General features: G+C 44.0%; 2 protein-coding genes and 1 long non-coding RNA gene across 3 annotated transcripts; 2 read left to right on the forward strand and 1 right to left on the reverse strand.

Moving 5' to 3' along the window:
* Positions 1–2570: 2570 nt before the first annotated feature.
* Positions 2571–3397, reverse strand: LOC129598269 (uncharacterized). Its single transcript, XR_008691680.1, has 3 exons — positions 3287–3397; positions 3088–3230; positions 2571–2925 (listed from the first exon to the last, which is right to left on the reverse strand). It is a non-coding gene; the product is annotated as an uncharacterized LOC129598269 (long non-coding RNA).
* A 1781-nt stretch (positions 3398–5178) lies between these two features.
* On the forward strand, positions 5179–6838 carry LOC129598250 (peptidoglycan-recognition protein SB2-like). Its single transcript, XM_055496072.1, has 3 exons — positions 5179–5508; positions 6128–6252; positions 6783–6838. The coding sequence occupies exons 1-3, from the start codon at positions 5282–5284 to the stop codon at positions 6836–6838; spliced, it is 408 nt and encodes a 135-aa protein (XP_055352047.1). The 5' UTR covers positions 5179–5281.
* Positions 6839–7104: 266 nt separating this feature from the next.
* Positions 7105–7991, forward strand: LOC129598251 (fibroblast growth factor receptor-like). The gene is made up of 3 exons (XM_055496073.1): positions 7105–7459; positions 7536–7885; positions 7983–7991. The coding sequence occupies exons 1-3, from the start codon at positions 7105–7107 to the stop codon at positions 7989–7991; spliced, it is 714 nt and encodes a 237-aa protein (XP_055352048.1).
* Positions 7992–23450: the final 15459 nt, after the last annotated feature.

Raw genomic sequence — 23450 nt, forward strand, 5'->3', positions numbered from 1 at the left:
AGTGGTTCGGTTGGTCAACGGTTACGTCGCCTTCGACAAGAACCAAGAGAACCAACTCATCGCCACACCCGTTCTGACCGAACTACTATGCATTGCTCACCAGATCAGTCGCGGCATGGCTTTCTTATCGCAGAAGCACATTATCCACCGCGATTTAGCTGCGCGGAATGTCCTCCTGACGGCTGATCGGATCGTGAAGATTTGTGATTTCGGCATGGCCTGAGAGCAACCGGAGTACGTTCTAGAACGAGGTAAGGTATGTACGAGGGGATGTCAGTAGCGCATGGCACCACTCCCTGTACTTTCTGCCATCCGATAGCTGGAGCGTGACGTTGCGGCAGTATATATGGCAAAATCAGGCGCGATACATAAAAAACCATGGCGGCGGCGCGGTACATAAACACCGGCAGCAAGTACAGTGAGTGCTGACATGCGCTACTGATATTCCCTTGTTTATAGTACTATGCATTACGCAGCTATCGAGATTATGCCTTGTTGTGGTTCAGAGCGTCAGACTCCCTAGTTTTTTCATAAAAACTGCTACAATTACGTTAGTAATGACTAATCAACTCGTCCCTGTCGACATCTTGATGAGAAAAAAACGTTTTGGTATGTTGTGCAGTCTCTGTTTAAGCTTCAAGTCAGTGTGTGTCTTTGACTGTTAGTGTAATCGTCAGCCGGAATGATCGTAGGTGCCGTTGCCGGTTTGCTGGATGGCGCCGAAATCCATGGTTCAGGGGCACGGTGTCTTCAACACGCAGAGCGATGTGTGGTCGTTCGGCGTGGTCCTGTGGGAAATCTTCACCGTAGGCGATGTACCGTATACCACGGAGTTCTTCCACGGGATTTTCTACGATAAGCTGTATGGATTTCTGCAAAGCGGCGGGCGACTGCGAATTCCAAGCCTGTGTCCCGAATCTGTGTAAGTTACACCAACCTGAAATAGAACATCGTCAACTGTGAGAAAAATAATGGGAAACTTTACAAATCAGCTGTAATCGAACGTTTTCACGTGCTGATACGAGTTTCATGTTTACTTTGTCTCAGGGCTGTGATGATGCTGGAATGCTGGGATTTCACCGCTGAGAACCGACCCACATTTGAACTGCTGCACCAGAAACTGGAGCAGTTGCTCCCGGGGGCCCTTCGCAATCGCTATGTCATCTTTGACGCAGACAATAATAATAAGATCAATGAAACATTAAAAATAACGGCGGCGGAAATTGATATCGATGGTAGCATGGCCGAACTGGGCAGCAGTGATTAGATGTGCGTTTAATTGCGCTGGTACGATTGGCTCTGTTTTTCATTAACTGCAGCAATATGACGCTTGCAAATTCACCGTGTAGTTACTCAACACTTACCTAATTTACAAGACGTCTGACTTGCTACATTTCGATTTTCATGTATTTTGCTTGTGTACCAATCAGCTCCCGGCAAATTAAATGGATGATAGTGATTGAATTTTGTTAATATTGTTGCTGGTGTTTTTAGTTATCCGTCAAAGTGTCCGAAAAGGTCATTAGTGTTCAATCGTTCTGTGGAAAAAAATGGTGTTGCAGTCCATCTAGTTCATACTTTTGTTTTTATGTACAATTCTGACGGCGCTCCCACGTTGAGACATTATGAATGAATCGCTATAAAAGTTCGGCTGGGCGCGTGGATGTGTGACAGGAGGGTGAACTCGCCGATCAGGGCGGTGGTCTTCTGGGCGATGCGTGCGAGGCTTCGGGGTTGGAGCGCTACGCGGAGATGGTCCCGAACTCCCGGTTAAGGCGCGGCGGATCCAATTGAACGCGCGGATCCAACTGTCAAAAAAATAATGTGATGCGATGCTTCAAAATGCTGCTCGCAAGGTTGTGAAATTGCAAATACCGGTATCTACTGCGTGCAGTAGGTTGTGAAATTGCAAATACCGGTATCTACTGCGTTCAATGGAACAGGATGCGAAATTGTTTGGAAAAATAAAATAAATAATTTGTTTGGTAAAAATTCGACAATTACGGTAGATTAGGCTGAGTGTAGCGGCATTAGCACATTGTGGTGGATGTGTACAACAGTCAAATGATTACTTGTAGTGCTATTAGCGTTGTGTAGTTTCTTACAAAAAGAGTCAAATGACCCTGTTGCAGTGCCATTAGCCAAATTGTGATGTGGACTGTAGTGACATTAGTGTTTTGTTGTGAACTGTAGTGGCAATAGCGTTCGCCTAAACAAAATTTTAATTTTAATTTACGTAATCGTCCATCGCTGTTAGCACACCAGAGAAAACACAATCTAGATAAGAAGCAACGCACTGATCATGCACTATCCGTACTTACAGTAATAATCATAATTTCAGTGGCTATCAACTCTTATCATTCTTTCAGAAGCTCCCCATCAAAGGGAGTATTTTTTCATATTCAGTAGCCGAATTTTGTTTGTCCTTCTTTTGCCATTATCAAATTTATGCGCGAACCAAACGATGTACTACAGAAATGCGCAAATAATAGTGTATAAGCTTGTCGCGTTAAGTATCAGTAACGTCAACGTCAGCCTGTAATGCAAACATGCAAGCATTACGGCAGCAAGCAAGCAAGCATTACGGCAGTAAATGTGTGATTAAGGGCCCTTCAAATTTTTATTGTCATAATCGTCATAACATTAACGATACACCAGTGAAACAACAATTTAAAAAGAAATGCATCTCACTGGTTTTTCAGCAACTATATGTATTTAATAATATATATAGTAATAACGGTTATCTGCGAGTACTCTTGAACTTCATCCTATTCTCTGGCGTGAACGTTTCGGTCGGTCCAAATGCGCCTCAGGCAAATCCATTGCATTGGCACCCACCAGGTTGCGCTCCACAGTTAGCACAGCGGGGAAAACTCGTGGCGCAGCACGTCCACCACGCAGCGCATGCGATGGTGCAGGGTATATCTACCAACGAATCCGGGTTATCTCAAGGTAAAGCATTAATGTCAACATGATGCCGCATCCCAATACCGATTGCGGAGACAGCAACAAATTTTACAATCATTCTAAGCTATAATCAGTTTGTTGTACGCAGTAATAACTTTTTAGCTTTTATTCGCGGCTTACCAATATTTCCCCGTTTGGCGCGAGCGACATTCTGAGTGTCCACAGAAAGGTCACCGTCGACAGCCATTGCGTCGGTTGGCAGCATCATTTGCAGCAGAACGATGCTGACGCAGATGATGAAGGTCTTACGAATGGCCATTGTTCTGCAAGATGCGGAAATGTATTGTCTGCTTAAGGCAGTGCCACCTGATGTACGTACCGCAGTTGTCGTTCAAATTAGGCTCTAGATGTAAGGTCACAGCAACAAATATTTCAATGACTGGTTGTTCAAACTTTTGTCGTTTTACTAAAACACTATTTTTTGTGATATGCTTTGGGTGAAGTTAAGCGCGGTTTTATACGCGCAATTTTGGCTTGCACTGTTGTTTACTGTCATGTTGACATGCCATTCGTGTTGCAACTGCTGCCCTTTAGCTTTCCGTTCCAGGCAGTCTGTAATTCTTTTCATGGAACAATGACCGGAATTACCATGTTCCGTTTTCCAATCGCGATACGATTTTCGATTTTTCAGGAAGCCGCACACGAGCCAATAAATGATAGTCGAAACTTTAGCAGATACCTAAGTCGTACGTCTACATATGCAGAAACATTGCGTGGCAATGCGCCAGTAAACAGCCGACACCGCAGCCACCAATAGAACTTTGTTGCATCAGCACGACCGCTGTGCTATTATTATTTCAACTGATATGAGGAACATCCGTTGCAAAACGATTTTCTGCCAAGAACTTCGCCCATCCGGGGCGATAGGCATCATATGTGCAAGAAACTGACTCTGCGAAGTGGCTGCTTGCAAACGCTTTTGCTTTGCACTAGTAGTTAAAGGCTAATGCTAATAATGTCTGCTTGAATTTCACTCATTAGGTAGGCATGTAAGCAGAGTTCGAAGCTTTTTTTCGTGCATTTTAAATTACCGTATTCTCATATGTTTCAAAACATTTTTTGCTGTCTCAAGTTGTACTGCAGCCTATAATGTCATTTAAGTTGCATTTTGCGAATAAATCATTCTTTAGTTTATGCGAGCAATCGAATTGATTGGCAAAAGCCACCCAAGTAGCAGTCATTAAAGGCGCTAGTACTCGTACATTATTTGATAATCAGAATTTGAACAACTAGAAAATATTCTATATGAAATGACATGTTACATACCATGCCGTGTAGCGGTGTCGGTGTTGTAGTAGGTAAGGGTGTAGCAGGTGCGTGGTGTAAAGATGAAAGCTATTAACCTAAGACTGTCTGTTTTCGGGGTAAAAGATAACGGATCACGCACTCGAAGCAGCCGTAGCCTTTATCTTCATGAGCATCTAGGCTAGCAAATCTGTAATTTAATAGTAATAACATCGTGTTCAATAATAATAAATTTAATAGTAATAACATCTTTTTTGGAAACGGTAATATATACGGTTTTTTTATTATTCTGATGAGCATCGAAGCAGAAATTCACACTTCATGAATCAGACGTTTTTCGCACGCGGCTAAAACAGTGTCACAACTATTTCCTTAATGGATTTAGCTATTTCCTTAATGTCTGAAATTTGTTGTTTTAAGAATGGTCAGTCAACCTGCGCTGGTTTTTACTGGTTGGAGGAGCTTTTCCCGCCAAAATCCTCAGTATGTACAGTAAACCACGATACAAATTTGCACATGTCTACTATGAAATGTCAGAATTCGAATTTTAACTTTTACTATATAAGCCAGCAGCAATACGTAAAATTGCTGACTGATGAAGAAAGACACCCGAAGACGTACGTAGTCGTGAACATAGATTCATAAAATTATTAACTGAAAACAAACGGCGACCGGATGCAAAATATTTGCAACCACACCACCTTTACCGTATCCGTTTTATCTGCGATATGATCTACCGCATTCAGCGTCGGCGAAACACAGCTGTTACGCTCTACCTGCTACCATATGTTGTTTTCCCACGCTGTTTTATCTGATCCCCAATTCCGCAGTGATTGTTATAACGTGTAAAAAACAGTACACGGATACTCCCCATATGACCACATATAACGACGTCATTTCCTCCACCCAGTGTTTGTTACAAGTACTGGGCATTCACAAAGCACAAAGCTTGCTCTAGCCCTGGCAATAAAGGCAGTAATACGGCGCTGGAATACGATGGCATTCAAGTTATAGCTCTCTAGCGTCAGTTTATTCTGCTGTTTAGATACCGGTGTGTCGCACTGCAAAAATGGCGTCTCCCTGTGATACGTTAGATATTGTCCCACGAGTCAGCTGGGGAGCTCGCAACGCCAAGCCGGGTCTGGACAAGGCCGTGCTGCCTCTGGATATGATGGTCTATACGCACACGCACGGACCATCCTGCAGCGACCGGCATGCCTGCGCGGCGATCGTCAGGGAAGTCCAGGCCTTTCATATGGACCGCAAAGCCAGCCCCTTCTCAGATATCGGATACAGGTAAGGTTGTGTACAGTCTGTACCGTGATATTTCTTAAAGCCGGTCAATTTTACTTTTTATTTTAAACAACCGGTCACCCTAGTCTGTCTATTCCTCATTCCTTCTTCTTATTCAGCTAAGGAACTGGATATGGCCGCAAAAATTGCTTAGGCATAGCATCAAAACTTATACTTTCACTGTAGACGTACATGTTGTGTGCAGCTGCAGTTAGGAGTTAATTTTGTAAAACGCCACACGGATGCTGGTGTCCAAAATGTGAAGTATGAGTGCCCGGTTGTTGATAAATGTCTCAGTATAGAAGTAATTGCCGGTTAGCGTCGTTTTTACTTTGATATCTCTCGTTGTTGCAAAACTGACGAATTCTGAAAGCATCGCATTGCCAGTTGCTTAATTAGCGGTTTAGTATATTACCTTGACTATCATCATAGAAGCCAAGCAATCCTTTACTTTTTTTGTAAAGTGGCGGATCACGAGTGATGGTTCTCAGTGTTTTAAATTGAGTTTAGTTCATACGGTGTGGACCGGTAGCGCGTATCGATGCCGATACAGTAATAAATCTCTCCAAAAATCTACCTGCTTTATACGCTGACACTGAACAGAGATCAACGGTTGCTTTAGTTTCCTTATTGGGAGTGATGGTTCGATATTTGAAGGACGAGGATGGGCAATCCGACCTGCCTATGATTTACGCTATAACGGGAAAGGTTTTGGAACGGCATTTATTGGAAGATACGCCTCCAAAGGTCAGTGGTTGATTATCGCTGTTTTGAATTCGCTTGAAAATCAATAGCTTTTGCTAAAGGTGTCACAAATCAGCACACCGATCTCCTGTGCTTTCAAATTTTTTGAAACTACAGGAGGATCTGATAAAAGTTATCTTTTTTGTCTTTTTTAACTTTTCATCTCAAGTCAATACTTTCATCTTAAAGCGCAGAAAAAGCAGCGCAGCATGAACGGAAAACGTATCCGTTCAGGACTCTGCATCTGATCAGAGCTCTTGCGACATTTTTTGTGAGATTAGTGCGGATGATTATCACGTTAATAGTTATGTTGTTGGCTGACACTAAGAGGCAAAAGACCAGCTACCAGAAATGCATAATTTATCACTTCAAAAACTACGAACTGTGTAGGAAATTCGGTAACGTGCTTACAATGTTAGATGAAGTACTGATCACTGTAGTAAAACTGTAAAAAGGGATCGGTTGGCAAGCAAAATCAAATTCAGAACCACATTATGTAGGGTGCTGCAGTTATTGCTGATTTGCCATTTCAGACAACGCTTCCACGCCCTTCACCCATCACGCTGCCATTAGCGCCCATGACCTTTAAAATAATCAGGGCCTGTGATCACACGCATTATCCTTATTACTACATCATCCCCACCGTCCGCGGTAAAATCCATTTCCGCACGTTTCCGTAGAAATCTGTAGATATCTATAGTAGTCTTATTACTGCAGAAATTGTTACGGGATTAGCGACCGGAGTCGCCATAGGTAATTCTGCAGCAAATCGCTGATTTCACAGCCGAAGCTAACGGACACTTGTGTCAGGAACGCGCACTTCAGTTTTCCGCGGAGTCAGTGTCCCGAACGACAATGTCATATTACGAACGGGAGTCCTGGGCGGTGGACCTAAGTAAGAAGGTCGATCAACGGATGCGTGTACAATTAGCGCATGTCGTGATGTTTTTCGGTGTTAAAGCTGATAAACCTGAGGACCGGATTTCGGAAGGACAAAGCGGAATAGTCGTGAAAGGCTGGCTAATCCCCCGAAATCGCGGGAAACTCTTAGACCGAACACTGTCGCAGCGTCTTCCGGTGGCGGTTAAAATGCTGCGGGAAGCACATCCCGACCACCGCAGTATTGCCGGGTTCCTGACGGAAATGAGTATCCTTATGAAGGTCGGCCGTCATGTCAATATTGTCAATTTGGAAGGCGTGGTCCTGCGAGGTAATTCCGGGCTCTTTATTGCTCCGCTTGGAAATAATAATGCTCGTATGACATAACCAGTGGTCATGCTGGACAGGGCGATTGAAAATCGTTATGGAATACTGCGAGCTTGGAGCTTTAGACGGTTTCCTTAGAAAGCTAAAAGGCGCGACGACGGCGGAGTCTAAAGAAGTCGTTCGGCTGGTCAACGGTTACGTCGCCTTTGAGAAGAACCAAGATAACCAGCTTGTCGCCACACCGGATGTGACCGAGCTAATATGCATCGCCCACCAGATCAGTCGCGGCATGGCGTTCTTGTCAGAGAAGAACATTATCCATCGTGACTTAGCCGCGCGCAACATCGTGCTGACGGTTGACCGAATTGTGAAGATCTGCGATTTCGGCATGGCCAGGGAGCAGCCACAGTACGTTCTCGAACGAGATAAGGTAACAAAGGCAGCTTTACCAGAGATTATAGTTCCATGTTGTGGGTAGGAGCAGCCGAATCGATTACAACTTTTAATCGGGGAAACAGTTCAATTAGGCGTTGTGATGAGAGAAAAAAATCTACATAATATGTTGCAAGCGAAAGAAACTGACGTTTGTCACCTGCATGCTATTATTGACCACAGATGGCGGCAGAGTAAGGCGGTCGCCAGATCGCCAAAACGACAGTAGTAATCCGCAGTAGGCCTAAACCTGATTTCGCCTGCCTTGGCTAGACCTTCATGATTGCAGGCTTACAGCTACCGTTTCGAAATTTTGGTAACGAGACCTGGTATACAGTAGTCTCTTCTTTAGCACATCGAGTCCGTTGTATAATCGTCAGCTAAATGATCGTAGGTGCCGTTGCCGGTGTGCTGGATGGCGCCGGAATCCATGGTTCCCGGGCATGGTGTCTTCAGCACGCAGAGTGATGTGTGGTCGTTTGGTGTGGTCCTGTGGGAAATCTTCACCTTAGGCGATGTCCGTATACCACGGAGTTCTCCACGGGATTTTCTACGACGTGTTGTACGGATTTCTACGGAGTGGCGGTCGATTGAGGATTCCCAGCTTATGTCCCGAATCTGTGTACGTATCCTAAACCTACAAATGTTGGAAGCTCTATCTTGTGTGGTGTTTCGTTACCTTTTAAAGTGCTGGTGCGAATTCCGTGTTTGCTTTGTCTCAGAGCGGTGATGATGCTGGAATGCTGGGATTTCACCGCTGAGAACCGACCCACATTTGAACTGCTGCACCAGAAACTGGAGCAGTTGCTTCCGTGGCTCTTCGCAACCGCTACGTAATCTTTGATGCGGATAATAATAAGATCAATGAAACATTAGAAATAACTGCGACGGAAATTGATATGGATGGCAATATTGCCGAACTGGTCAGTGATGATTAGTGTGCGTGCTGTAGATCTGCGCTTGGACGACTGGCTCTGTTTTTCATTAACTGCAGCAGTATGACGCTGGCAAATTCACCGTGTGGTTACTTTACCCTCACCTAAATCACGAGACTTCTGGCTTGCTACATAATTCTATCAGTTTTCGTGCGTTTTGCTTGTGTACCGATCAACTGCCGGCAAATTAAATGGATGATAGTGATTGAATTTAATATTGTTACTAGTGTTTTTATTTATCCACCAAATGTCCGAAAAAATCGTTGGTGTTCACTGCTTTCGTGCAGAAATGGTGTTGCAGTGCAACTGAGTGCATACAGGTGGATGCAGGCGCGCAACTGCGGCATAAGCGCTACTCGTAGCTTGGCAGCTGGTTTCCTGTTCATTTTTCATACAATTAGAAATTACTTTAGCGGAATTTTAGCAAATTTTGACAATGTACTTCAATTTTAATTTACTAAAATTGCCAGATTGTACTAAAATTGTGTTTTTCAGCTAAACGCGGCAGCTGAGTTTCACAAATGGAAGACAATTTCAGTGAAACTGCACCTTATAATAATTTATTATGATCACAAGTTTTGTTTAATCAGTCACGAAAACGTTTATGTAGTTTGTTAAAATTTCGGCCCCCATATTAAATAATCACACAGCTGGAACTTCTCTGTAGAAAATCTTTCGTTTTTTTTGTATCCGGCTTCTAACGAATCAACATCCTCTTGCTTACAGCTAAAATCAGTTAAAACGTGGTTGTAAATTTTTCTCTGCCTTTTCTACGTTTTGGTCTCAGCACCCAGATAAAAAATTTTACAAATGTGTTCGACTTTAGTAATCTGTCATGCAGTAATGTAGCAAGGTCACGACTTTCGCAAACATGCTGGTGATGGGCACCGCGACATTTCGCCGCCGACAACTCGTCGCAGGGCGTTTGGTCTCAGACATTTCGCCGCAATGCCATCTTGTCGCGCGACGTTTCGTCGCAGGACATTTCTTCGATAGGACTTTACGCCGCACGACTTTCCATTGCATGGCCGCTTCGACGCAAGGATTTCTCGACGAAGCGACATTTCGCCTATCGATAAATGATTTACTGAGCTAAACAAAAGTGTCAGAAATGGGAAAACTAAAAAAAGCAAACGAAACCCAAGAAACCTGAGAAACCTAAGAAACCCAAGAAACCAAAGAAACCTAATAAACCAAAGAAACCAAAGAAAACCTTAGAAACCTAAGAAGCCTAAGAAAATCTAAGAAAGCATAAGAAGACCTAAAGATAGTCTAAGAAACATAAGAAAAACTTGAAACAGGCCTATAAAAACTGAAAATCTAGTGAGAATTAGTTTTGCGCGGTGAATTAGTTTTGCGGCGATTATTCGCATCGTTCGAAAAGTCCCGAAACGAAATGTCCGCGACCAGACGTCTTGCGTCGAAATGTCGCAAAGGTCAAATGTCTCAAAGCAGAATGTCCCAAGCCGAAGTGTCCAAGCGTTCGAATGTCCGGCGGCGAAATGTCTTCGCGGCGAAAAGTCGCGCGTCGAGTTTGAGTGCGGCAAAATGTCACACTCCCAATTGTCCGGGTGCGCTGGTGATGGGTACACACGTTATCCGCCATGGTTCTATGGTTTTAAAGCAAGTGAGCAAATGTGCACAGTTTTATTTGTTAGCGGTAGTATTTGAATCGCTAAATCCAGTTTCTGTTTATTTTGATCCGCAAAAAGTACATAGTTAACATGTGTTTTACTTTAATGAATTCAGTTGAACAAGGAACATGGCAAGCGCAAAATTATATGTGCCTTTTTAGCAATTTGATTCGGAATATTCCAATTAATTACTGTAATCTTTAAACTGAGAAACTGACTATATACGTACCGTACTTAGGATAAGCTGTTGGGATCGGGCGGTACTTAGCGAACAAAAAACCACTTATGCCGAGAAAAACATATAATATATAAACTAGCATAATAAAGTTGTTTAGACAAAATTATACACAACTAAATTCAGCGCAAACTATTTCGGATTGGGTTTTCCTGTTAACTGGCTAGTTAACCCTCCAGCGGGCGGTACCCGAGGAGTGCGAATTTCCTTATGAAAATCAGCATTTCCCTATGAAAAAATTCAATTAAGAAAGGGAATTTTTTGTGCGCCTCTGTTGACCATAGGTCAGCGGTGGTTACAATGTCGCCTGCAGAACGCCAATACCCATGAACGATCTACAGCATAAAAACGTTTAATTCTGCAATAATCAGGCAAACAGTTATTACGTAAAAGCAATAACTTTATTAAATAGCTAAAAAAAGTGCTTCAAAACATCAGTATAGAAGTGGTCAACACATTGACCACTGGTCAGCAAAAAATTAAAAGCTGCCAAAACCCGTTTCCATGGGTTTTGACCACTACTACCCAATAAAATACAAAGAACAAATTACGCTGATGATAGTTTGGCCGTAACGCTTATTACAATTGCATATTATGATTACAATCGCTTATTACAATTGTCATTGCACTTGCTGCATTTCGACCACTTTATGATGCTGCGTCGTCCGCGACTCCGCGGTTGCACATTTCTTGGGTTTAGCAGCAAGGGGCAGTATCAAAAAGCGTTGGGGATGGTGCAGCTGCAGTGGTGATAGGCGTAGATTCAGATATAAGCCGTCACTATGCACTAGCACTTTTTAAAACGCACAAGTAGCCGAAACGGCCCGAAAGTAACCCGTAAGGCTGCAGCAAAGGTCAGCATCCCCAATGGCAATGTGCACATTACAAGTTGCAATCGCTAAAGTTTGCAAATGCCAAAGGCTGGTCAAAATTAAAATTCTCATATTCTTTAAAGCTGTCGGGCTTTCTCACTTTGTTTCTCAAGCGATGCATCGCTAGCGTAGGAAGAAACGCGGCAGAGTGCAAAGTGCTATGCTGCCATTTTATATTATCGTACATACACTGTTTCCTTGAACGTTTTATTGTCCGGAGGCAGACAACGTTTGAGACAATTTTGCTTTTTCGCCGACCGTCCGGGGGACTGATCAGAAAAGGGGCTTTTTGCCAGCTTCCGACAATTGTAACCATGTGGCGCACGTTTGTGTACAAACCGACAAGAGCTTGATCCGATTACGTAATAAAGCGCTGCTGTCGAAATTGCACCCGCCCGTGCATTCAAAACCCTTCATGGGCAATGGCGTTTAGCAGGCGACACACGTTTTTGACGGACTGTGGTCGTCTATGGTTCAACCTACAGAACCCGTGTTAACCGTTTTTAGATTCAGCTCCCTCAATTGTACCTTGTTGATTTATCTCCGGTTTAATTAATCATTCACTAATTAGTTAATGGACCTACGGCAGCTAGGAAAGTCCAAAATTAACGATTTTCGCGGACCTGTCGTTCGTAATTAGCTTAAGACAAAAGTTTCAATTATGTTTTTACTGTTGCTTTAAAGTCCCATGTTGCTTACTACATTAAAGGAAAACGGTTAACTGTTACCGATCGCAGGGGAAAAAATCCCAAACACCTTGTCGCCTCCTGAACGCCAATGCCCGTCAACGGGTTAACAGAAAAACCAATCCGGAATAATTTGCGCTGAATTTATGTCAAGCAATTCATCAATTACCTATAGGTAATTGACAAACTGCGTAACACAGCGACAGATACCAGCCGGTATCTTTGCGCTTGACGCTTTGGATCGCTTTGACGCTTTGGATATCATGGTGAAGGAAGGTCTTCTCAATCCGTCGCAGTTGATTCTGCAGTGCCTATTTCATGGCTTCGATGGAGAAATCGGTGGTAGGCAAATGCACATTGCGGCTGGATGTTTCGAATTTCTCTGCCATGTTTGGCATCTTTTTCTGTTGTAACGTGTAGTTTTTATCTGTCTGTCGACTTTGGAGAAAGGTTAGGCAGCTTGTAGGTGCAGATACGGACGTACTGTCACCTTAATTACCAAAGAATTATTTAATCACTTTTTTTTACAACAACACCACAATTTGCAACGAGGATCCATATGCTGGTCAGCAATTTCTTGCACCAGAATATACTGACTGGTGAACACAAACATTCCGCAAAAATCTAAACTTATTTATACACACTGACACACACATACACCAAATGGACACTATACAGGCACACTAAACAGTAAACTTACCGTATACTACTATTAAATATTTTCCGGCCTTGTATATTACTCTAAAACGTCCCCATCTGCGGGTTTAACCAGTGCCTTCGATATGTAGGTCGGCCCAAGCGCGTTTCAAGCCGGATTCATTGCACTGATACCCGGCAGGCTGTAGTGGTCCACAGTTAGGATCTCCTCGTGGACTGCCTTGAAGTGCCTTCAAGGAAGCACATCCACTATGCGCCGCATGCCCTGGTGCAAGGTGTTTATACACAAGGAACGGGTTTTTCAGGTTCAAATATGTAAAATGTTATTGTCCTCGTGATGCCGCATCAGTAAGAAACCAGTACGAAGTCACTAAACGTAAAGAATGTAGTCAGTAAAGAAAGTAACCAGCACCTGCAGAGCTGTAATTTGATCGTTTTAAGAGAGAATCATTAGGTTTCCCGCTGCTTAAGAGGCTGCCTAATCGTAACTTTACGGCTCGTTTGACACGAGCGATGTCTCGAGCCATTCGTGGTTGATAAGGTTGAGTTGCGCCTTTAGTACGTCTGTTCACTCTGCTGCTAACAGACTGTTGGTACATCCGGGGAACTGGAATGGGATGTTGCACCGCACCTAGAGGAAAGCGTGGATGCATTTTGCTGATAGGCCGGCATATATTACCCGGGACTATGACCAGCGGCTGCAGTTTTATACTCTCCTGTCACAGCACCGTTCCAGTTTGTTGTGGATTTCTTCCCTCGTTTGTTGGTTTTCTGTTGATTTTTTTTTTGCTTTCCAAGCCTTTGGAGATTTTGTGCAACCGTCCTATTTTGTTAGGTTTTTTATATGATATTTCATATGCTGAAAGGAAAGTGTTTGTTGTGTAGCATACGGGGTAATAATTCTAAATTTTTAATACGAGTAGCAAATGCATTCTTGCCCTTGGCTAATTTAAGAGAGTTCGCACAAGGCGAGGCTTCCTTCGATAGCAAACGGATGAACAATGACATCAAGCCGGAGCTTACGTCTTTCCAGTGATATGGTACCGAGTCATCGACAATAGTTGGAACTTGGAATCAAGCTACTTAACCATTCACGCACAGCATGAGAATGGTATACTGGTTGCTGGCGGTGCAAGGATTATCAGCATGAGTCGTGACAATGCGTTAACGAAGACTGCTTTCACGGACTGTTCAGCAGTATGAGAGATCCGCATCCGACACCATCTCGCACATTTCCGCTCTGGCGTTAATCCAGAGAATTCCCCGTTCCATTTCCATCGATGATCTCCTATTGCTGCCTGTGGTCTGCCTCTGCTCTCTGGCTCAAAATATCTTGTGAGGCTGCTAATGGTTCCAATTTTCTTTATATGGGCTCCGTGAAGTTGCGTCAGCAGTGCATTAATTGAGGGCACATGCATTTACTCACGTATTGTGGAACATGTAGGTTAGGCATCCTGCAGATTTCCAGGAGTAGATTTTCAGGCTACGTGTTCTGCGTCGCGAAGACCGTAATCACCGTATAAACATTTGACACACAGATGACACGAGAATAGACAAGCCATGGACCAAACTTGTAGCAATGGGACGACTTTTGCGAATTACTCCAATAACACTGACACTGACAACGATGGTCTGGACGCTGCCTGTTTCCACTATGGCTACTGGGGCGATCCGTTAGCTGTCATCGAGATCGCAACAATGGTGGCAGTAATTGTATGCAACGTTGCCGGCCTCATCAGCCTCTTTCGCAACACCGGCATCAGTGCGTCATTCAAACCCTACATCGCTAACCTCCTTCTAGCCAATCTCTCCATGGCCACCTTAGAGAATCCCTTGGATATCCTTTTCGAGTTATCCTGCAGCCGATGGACACTTTCGTGGGCAGCCTGTGATTTCTTCCTGTACTGCAACTACGTCTTTAGCGGTTGGGAGATGCACGCCCACCTTCTCATCACTGTCAACCGCCTCTGGGCGCTAAGTTTTCCCCACAATTATCGCCAACGGCACTCCGTTAACACCAGCGTTGCCTTCACTATAGGGGCGCTCATTTATGTCCACGTATGGACAGTGCCTGGCATCATCCTGGATTCCCTTTTCTACCGTTTACTTGGGAGAAACTGCGAGATCAACAGCGATGCCCAACGATCGTGGTTACTCAGTTTGCAGATCCTTTTATTCATGGCTCCCATTGTCTTTATGGTGGCATCATACATCTATCTCGTAGTGAGACAACGGATGCGGCTGAAGACTCGCCCCAGAGGACCGCTAACTGGGCTGCCGTCGCGACCGACAGATGACGGCACGAGCACTGAGCCCTCGACTTCGTTCAAGAAAACGCGTCAACAGAACAGCCGAGCCTTTGTGATCCTTACCCTGTTGACCTGCAGTGTGGTAATTACATGGACGCCTTATCAGCTCAGCCAGTTGCTGCAGATCCTGGGCGTCCCGGTACCTGATGACGTCGTTGGCGCCCTGGATGTTTTATGGATCATCCAGTCTATCCTGGATCCGCTGCTGGCCACCAGTATTGTAGCGGATGTGCGGAATGTTTTCGTACACCGGCACTAAGCCAACCGACGTGTATGCGTAGGTGCTGTATTTAATTCGACTAGCATGTGAAGGCATGAATGACTTCCCTCGTTGACTGACCATGATTGGTGTCGCGGTCAACGGCTCGGATTTGTGCAGATTTCCTGCATGTGCAATTATACATCCAAATGTTTAACGAGGTCTAAAGCAGTCCCTTTAAGTTGTTTTAATCAAATCGATTCTAACATTTCATCAAAAATTATGGCACTTTTATACCGGATGGAATCAGCTTCAACTTACTGGTAGCCGGCAATGTTTGGAGTACACTTTAATACAGAAAGATTTTCGAATCTTATACACCAAGGGGAATATCGGAAATCAAAATTAAAACACGGAAATTCGCTATAATAAGTCACCGCGTAGATCATAAGGGCAACATCGTTTTGCATTTCGGTACCTTAGATTTCGCATTCCGCGATCCTGTTGAGATAAATTTTGAGGTGACATGTAACTGCATAACTTTACACATCGACCGAGAATAAATGCAATCTAATTAATAAATTTAATTTTAGTTTATCAAATCAGATTATAAAGTAATAAACGCCATGCCATCGGAAAAAAGGGTGTTTTCGCTCCTTTCGTACTACCAAATCACCGCTTTGTTCTTTATTATAAAAATCCACGTGATTAAGTGGTTGCACGTGATCAAAGTATTTCGGCACTTTCAAATAAACTGAATTAATAATATACTGTCAGGTCCCTAATTAAGTCACCGTATAGTAGCAACGATTTGTCGCCGCGTAGTGCAAGATAGAGCTGTAGAGTGTAGATCTAAATTATAGCTCAGTATAACGTTATATATTGGGGTACAAAAGAACCAATATTACAGTATCACTGCGTGTCCCTCGTGAAAATGAAAGTTACTAAAAACATCCAGTTACGAAAAGAAGTGCATGAAAAGTTAGGCTAAACTTACAAAAAAGTTTTTATGACAGCCGATTATAACTTGGACCTTTAATATAACTTACGGAACACTTCAACTTGATCAAAAAGTTACCTACTGTACTAGAGCACTGACGCGCATGTTTGTAATTTGAAGCAGTAATAAGCCGCCACCAGTGGACGCAACTGCAAGTAACGCCACTACATAACTGCATTGTTACCTTACAGTACACAACGCAACTGCACAAAAATTTTTTTTGATACCAAGTATTTTTAAAATATTTTTTTAAATAATTGCACATGCATACATAATACCGTAGTAGATTTCCAACTCTCCAGTTCATACAGGCAGTTAACAAAACAATCTATTGTATTTCGGTGGCTTCGTAAAACAAATTAACTAATGTGACTTTTAATTAAAAATATTAGCAAACTACAAAATAAATAAGACTGATAAATTTTATAACATCAAATTACCAAAATAACAACAAGGCAGTACTGCAGTAGCAAAACCTCAAAATTTAAATCTCAAAAGCAGCTCGTGAAAGGTATGCAATTATGCATGTGTCACGTCTTCACAAAGTCATTTATTCACTTAGCTCTTCACAGTCATACTGGCAGCTTACGCTGCTGCTGTTCGCACGTTGCTATGTCACATCATCACACCTTCCCCAGTGTGTGAAACACACTAAAGAAAATGCACGATATTTGAACATAAGAATTCCAGAATTAACACCAAATTAATCGGAAAATAAATCCAAAATATCGGTATCTTTCACTGCTTCCTTCTTTTTCCGTTTCTTCTCCCGCTTCATTTGGCTGCGAGTCTTAACCAGTACACTGCTTGAAACCGTTCCCCTTTCCTTTTCGGAGACGCTTCCGATTGGCGGGATATCATTTTCTGGCTGTTCGATACTGACCCCGTCAGTGTTTCCGCCATCGCTGACTGCCACCACGCTTTGCTGAACGTCGCAGTCTTCTGCCATTACGATCGCCGCAAGTTCTCCCACGCTCCGGTTCTGCTCCGGCTGATATCGCCGATGCTCCACCGGTCTCCATTATCGTGGAGTCGCTGCTGTGCTCCTTCGTGCCATTTCGTCCACCTTCGTGTGCAAGGCAGCCAGTTCACCTAGCACAGTATGCAGGACCGCATCTCCGTCCTTGCTGCATCTCCAGGGGCGGCTGCTTGCTCGCCTGGTGTAACTAGGCTGATGTTTCACCATACAGTCAAAATCATTATCCACATTAACCTGTAGCACATCGAACTCTTCTTCTATCAGATTGGTGCGCCGTGCACCATCCCTCTGCTGCTCTTTCTCCTTCGGGTCGGCGCGACAGGCCCTGGCAATGTGGCCATATTTCCCGCAGTTGCCGCACCGCAAATCTTTCGCCCAACATTCGGCCTTGCGGTGGTCGCGCTCTCCGCACCCATAACATCCGCCACCGTTGTATGGCCACCGTGCCGTCTGGCTTCCGCCTTCACGGTCTCTCTCCCCACTACCGCTTCTGCCGCGGCGGCTGTCGCCCTGGGCTTCACGCCCTTTTGGCCTCTCTCCACGGCCACCAGCTCCGTGACCTTTATCCGGGCCACGCCCATCGCGGACTCTCGCCACATCCACCGTCTCCGTGGTCTTCTTCGTACCCCGGGCGAGCTCGTACAGCTCGCAAATCTCCAAGCACTCCTCCAACTTGGTGCGTGTCTTTGACATCAGGTGCAGCCTGGTGTTTTCGTTCACCAGTCCATTGGTGAATGCAGCCATCATGTTCTGCTCCAGGACTGTCGCAGGGAACCCAACCACCGTCGCCTTCCGGCGCAGTCTATTGGAGAACTCCAGGAGCGTCTCCCCAGGTTCCTGCTTAATCCTGAAGTATAACGCCCACTCCGTCTCCTTCAGCGTTTTCTTCACAAACGCTTGCTCCAGCTTATCCGCCAGCTGGCCAGCGGTGAAATCGTCCGGACTGCCAGGCAGGCACATGGAAATAAGAATCTCCAGCGCCTCCACGCCTAAGGCGTCCAGCAACACCGCCTTCTGCTCGGCCGTGTCCGTGACCTTGTGCAGTGCTACATAGTTTTTGTAGCGATACTGCCAGGATCGCCAGGTCATCACGGCTGGCTCGAACCTCATCAATCCACCGGTGTCCTCCTTTCTTCCTCCCGATAGCATGGCTGTACCACTTCCCGAAGGCATAACCACGCTGTTCGTAAACAATTTATCACTCTTAAACGGCAATGAGCTCGATTCCTCACGCCAGATTGTCACGTCTTCACAAAGTCATTTATTCACTTAGCTCTTCACAGTCATACTGGCAGCTTACGCTGCTGCTGTTCGCACGTTGCTATGTCACATCATCACAGCATGTAACCCCACGAGGTGGCGGCCGCGATAAAGGCGCGCGGTCGACCACGTATAGCTCAGCTCGCTACGAACGCAGTCGAGCCGTTGTCATTCAACGCACTCGTGTAGCATATCACTTTGTTTCACTCACTTTCTAGTTTAGTTTTATTGCATTTTGCTTTGATTTTAAGGATTGAGTAGAAAATGATAAGATCTGAAAGACGTGATTTGTAGTTTTCTGTATGGAATTTCGAAACATTGAGTCAGAAAGCAGTGCCAGGTTAAGTTACTTCACCACGGGTTCACGAGCAGAATCACCGTTGAGAGCGTCTCTGCTGAATGAGGAGCCTGCAGCTGGGTTGTTGGACGCAACTGCCTTGATTCTCAGTAATTCTGTTACAACAGGTATGATGACTGGTTTAAAAACGTTTTATAAAACGCAGCCATACGATTTTGGATCGACTTCGTTCTAGTAAGCAGAAAATTGAAAATTTGGACGGTGTCTAAAAAGAGCGATTTGGATTTTTTTCTATTTTACGCTGGACGGAGTCGACTCTCTCTAATTTTGCTCACATCCTTGTGAAAATCTGTTCATACATTATAGTTTTGAAAACTGACGGTGCTGCTTGTCAGTCTCAAAGGCAACCCAGCTAATTTTATTGTATTTTGTCACAGGTTCTTCGGTTATTTTTGGAGTCGACTCGACGACTCCATGGAACGATCTCTCTTCCCCTATGTTAGGCATTAATTACTGGCACCTTCGTTGCGAACGCACACGAGCGCACACTGGGCCTTCGGATGGAGGTGTGAAGCACACTGCCAGTCTGAGCAAAGGTGAGCCCCATAAATTGGATTTATGGCGTTGAGTAAATTGGGTAAATTGGTGTGGAGTTAATTGTTAAGTAATTGAATTGATATACTGTTCGTACAGGTCAGAATTATTAATTTGTGGTAAATGTTTTCCCGTTCCTTAGCGTGACCTGTAACGGATTTCATTGCCCATTTGATGGACTGGAGTCGACTCCGGAACCGAAGCAGGCTTTTTGTGGTTTATTTTTAGCTTTTGCATTATATTCTTCCTATCTAAAGTTCTGTATTTTAAAACAGCAAGTGCAGCACCTTGGACAATAATTTGATGTTTATTTGTGTTTTTTCTGTCATTTCAGTGTCATTTTTTGTGCGTTGTGCAAAATTACGAGTAATGTGCGGCAAAAGTTACAATAAAGCTTCTGACAAGGATAAAGCAAAAGTTCCGAATACAGTACAATAAAACTTCTAAAAACGAGTTCCAAATTAAGTTGGGAATTATAAGTTCTACACTAACTTTTGCGGCACAAAAAGGTATAGCTGCTGTTCAAAAATTGTTACAAAAAAACTTATACATTTTCACGAGGGTGTTACACCATAATTTTACTGTCAGCTTGTCAAGAACAGTTACATGCCACTTCATCTCCAGATGGATGCTTAGCACTGCAGATGTAGCAGCACAGACTTGCCCTGTGATCGGTGACGGAGAGATCAGTACGATAGGAATAATTACCGTAAATAATCTATCCTACCGACCTAACTCAACGACAGAGTATGAGCTAATATCTCAATGTGGCATAGCTAAGTCTACGAATCTACGCGAAGCGAGAACTGCATCTCCGACGAATATTTTATTCTAAACTCCGATCACTGCCAAAACTCGTAATGAGAGAACTGACGATCAAAGTACTGCTACGCACGGACTTATATAGACACGGCGCATCCGTGTAGAAACAACCAAAAGTTAATCCAAACACAAAAGAGAAACGTCCAGAATGTACAGTGAATAATAGAAAGTACGAGTAAAGCCGTTACTATACGTACTACATCGCTACCGTATGCTATATCACGTCATCGGCTTTGTGATGGCTTGGATTTTTAATTTAAAAGTAAATTTATGACTGCAAGCACGAGTGACCTTTTAAGACGCGCACGGCAGGCTGTGAGTTAGCGAACGAGTGCTTACGTATTACGCGTTCATCTAATTTTCGCAAATTTATGGATATTACTGATCTGAGCGATTTATTACTGATCTGAGAAAATCTGTAATTGTTACATAAAACCGGTGTTTTTGCGCTATTGCGATGTACCGATCATATTACGACGAAATGTAGATGTGATACTGATAAGTAAATATTCAATCGAAATCAAATAAGTAGCCGTGGACCACAAGAAACGCGGAGGCGAAGCCGAGGCTGTTTCTTGTAAATTATATGCCACGCACGGCCATCACAATACCAAAAATGCTAGCGCGGGCACGCTGCTTTACAGTCAAAATATAAACCATAAATAGCAACCAAAATACCCGCGAGTTAAAAGGCAATTTGGAAACTAGTGAATAAAAGTAAATAGGCAAAGTACCGTACTTTACGGATAATATCAATTATGCAGAAACTTGGCTACCTTAAGCCGTTACTGTTTAACAAAAACAGACTTATATACGGTGAATCTCTGTCGTACATATTACCTTGTACTTATTTGTACACAATACAATTGTTCTACTACTTTTGGACTGCATGACATTTGGGCCACCTGACACTGTTGGCCACCTGACACTTGAGCCTGGGTCACCTGACACCTGGGCCACCGCACACCTAGGCCATCAAAACTTTCCAGATGAGGCAAAAACAAAACACAAATTACTGCATATAATCGATTTTTATTAAACTCAGAACTTCGTATATGTTTACGTTTAGAGATTCATCTACTCTAAAAAACTTTAGGGTCCACTGCAGTTCGAAAAAATTCCAGACACGCTTCGAACAGAAATTAAACTAATATCTATATGTTTTATACCATGTTAAACTAGAAAAGTGCACTGGCTTTTGTCAGGCACTGCATGAGTCATGCAGTGGCAGGAGGCAGGAATATACAATGTACAAGTACAGATACTATACGTAGATGTAGACTACATGTAGAATATAGATATACAATGTACCAGAAGCTACCCGCCTGCTCACGGAAGTGGGTAGGAGGGTACGGCAAGACACGAGATGCATCGGAGTATATACGAGTACGCCAGCGGATCAGCATAGAAATCCAGCGCGGGAACGCGGCCTCCGTTCAGGGAACAGCTCCACCGGGAGCAAATTTAATTCAGTTGTTCTCTGTTTTTGACCACCCGAGGATGTTTTCTGCTGACTGAGTGTACTGTGTTGTGATTGTGTTAGTTTTTCTATAAGCGGAAAAAGCAAAATAGCTACGAACCACACAAGAACTCGAATAATAACCAAAACCTGGCCAATTAAATTTAGTTAAATTTATTATCTGTACTAAAATTTCCAAATTTCTTCGGAAATTAACAAAAATACTGTAATTTGTGATTGGTCCAGATGCGGGAATTTATCGAGTTTTTTCGTATTCAGCAGTTGAATTTCAGTTTTATTTTTTCTTGCAGTTGTCCAGTTTGTGCTGCCACTATGAGAAGCGCCTGTTACGGTACACAGTACTGTAGCGATAGAAGTTGTACAACCCATGCTAGCCGCATAACGCTGATAACGCTTCCCAAGGGGAACCGCATAATACTAACAACGCGCTGCCAGTCGCGTGTGGATGCGTGGATGCGCATGACCGGCGCGTGCACCTGTTGTTCATGCTGTTGCATAACTAACTTTCATTTGTCATGGGAAGTGTATCGATAGTCTTGGGTGGTATGTTGGAAAGTGTGATAACGGAGAGGAATGTCCTTGGAAATGTTGTGTACTGAATGCACTGGCATGTGGCTAGACGGTCTCATTTTGTGGTAGTGTGCTTCTGGCGGAAATGATGGAATCATTCTGACTTTACGATCTGTGCAGAATACAGCTTACGGTATAAAACGACTAAACATCGTTGTTACGGGATATCGTAAAGGTCACTGACGTAGCCGTGTAAAGATACGGGTAACAAACTGGTGCCGAAACCAGTTCAGGAAACGTACGGAGTTTGGGATTTTTATAAATTGCCATTATTTCCTGATACGCGGTACGTCTGTTTTTGCTGTGTATACGATACGCAGCAGCGGAAATTTTCAGTCTAATAATTTGCGGAATAATCTGATGATTATGTTCCTGTGTGTTGCGACACACTGTGGATTATCATCAGGCTGATTTTGTGGTTATTTGCCCTGTGTTTCCCACGTTGTCCACAGTCCGGAACGAACGTGAGTAAATACCTTGCCGTTTCCCTGCTAATTACGTGTAGGTTGCCGCAATGTCCACCAGTGGAACCACTCCATCTACCCACACGCCCACCTACACCAGCCAGCCAATAACGACGGCAACGCATACATCATCAAGCACGGGAGCCGCGCAACTGCTCAGTCCTCGTGAGCTGGCGGCCGAACTAGATACGTTACACCTAGCCGGACCAGCACGGACATTGGAGCTGTTCCAGGGACTCGCGAAGGACGATGTTGTGGCGTGGCTACGCCGCTTCGAGACGATGGCGCTGGCGCAGCGCTGGGACGACGAGCGGAAGATAACGCAAGCGTCCATTCTACTGCCGTCAACTGCCGCTATCTGGTGGGACAGAGTCACCGACGACGGCACCAGACAGCCATACAACACCTGGAGGGAATTCAAGACGGCAATAACCACGCGCTTCCAAACCGAGGATTACAAGAACCAGCTGAAGATCCAAATTGCGCAACGGAAGCAAAAACGGGATGAAGCGCTGGAGGACTATTATAACGATATTGTGACTTTATGTTACAGATATGACCGCGCCATG

Source organism: Paramacrobiotus metropolitanus, unplaced genomic scaffold (genome assembly GCF_019649055.1).
Source record: "Paramacrobiotus metropolitanus isolate TYO unplaced genomic scaffold, Prichtersi_v1.0 Parri_scaffold0000118, whole genome shotgun sequence".
Classification (NCBI taxonomy): domain Eukaryota; kingdom Metazoa; phylum Tardigrada; class Eutardigrada; order Parachela; family Macrobiotidae; genus Paramacrobiotus; species Paramacrobiotus metropolitanus.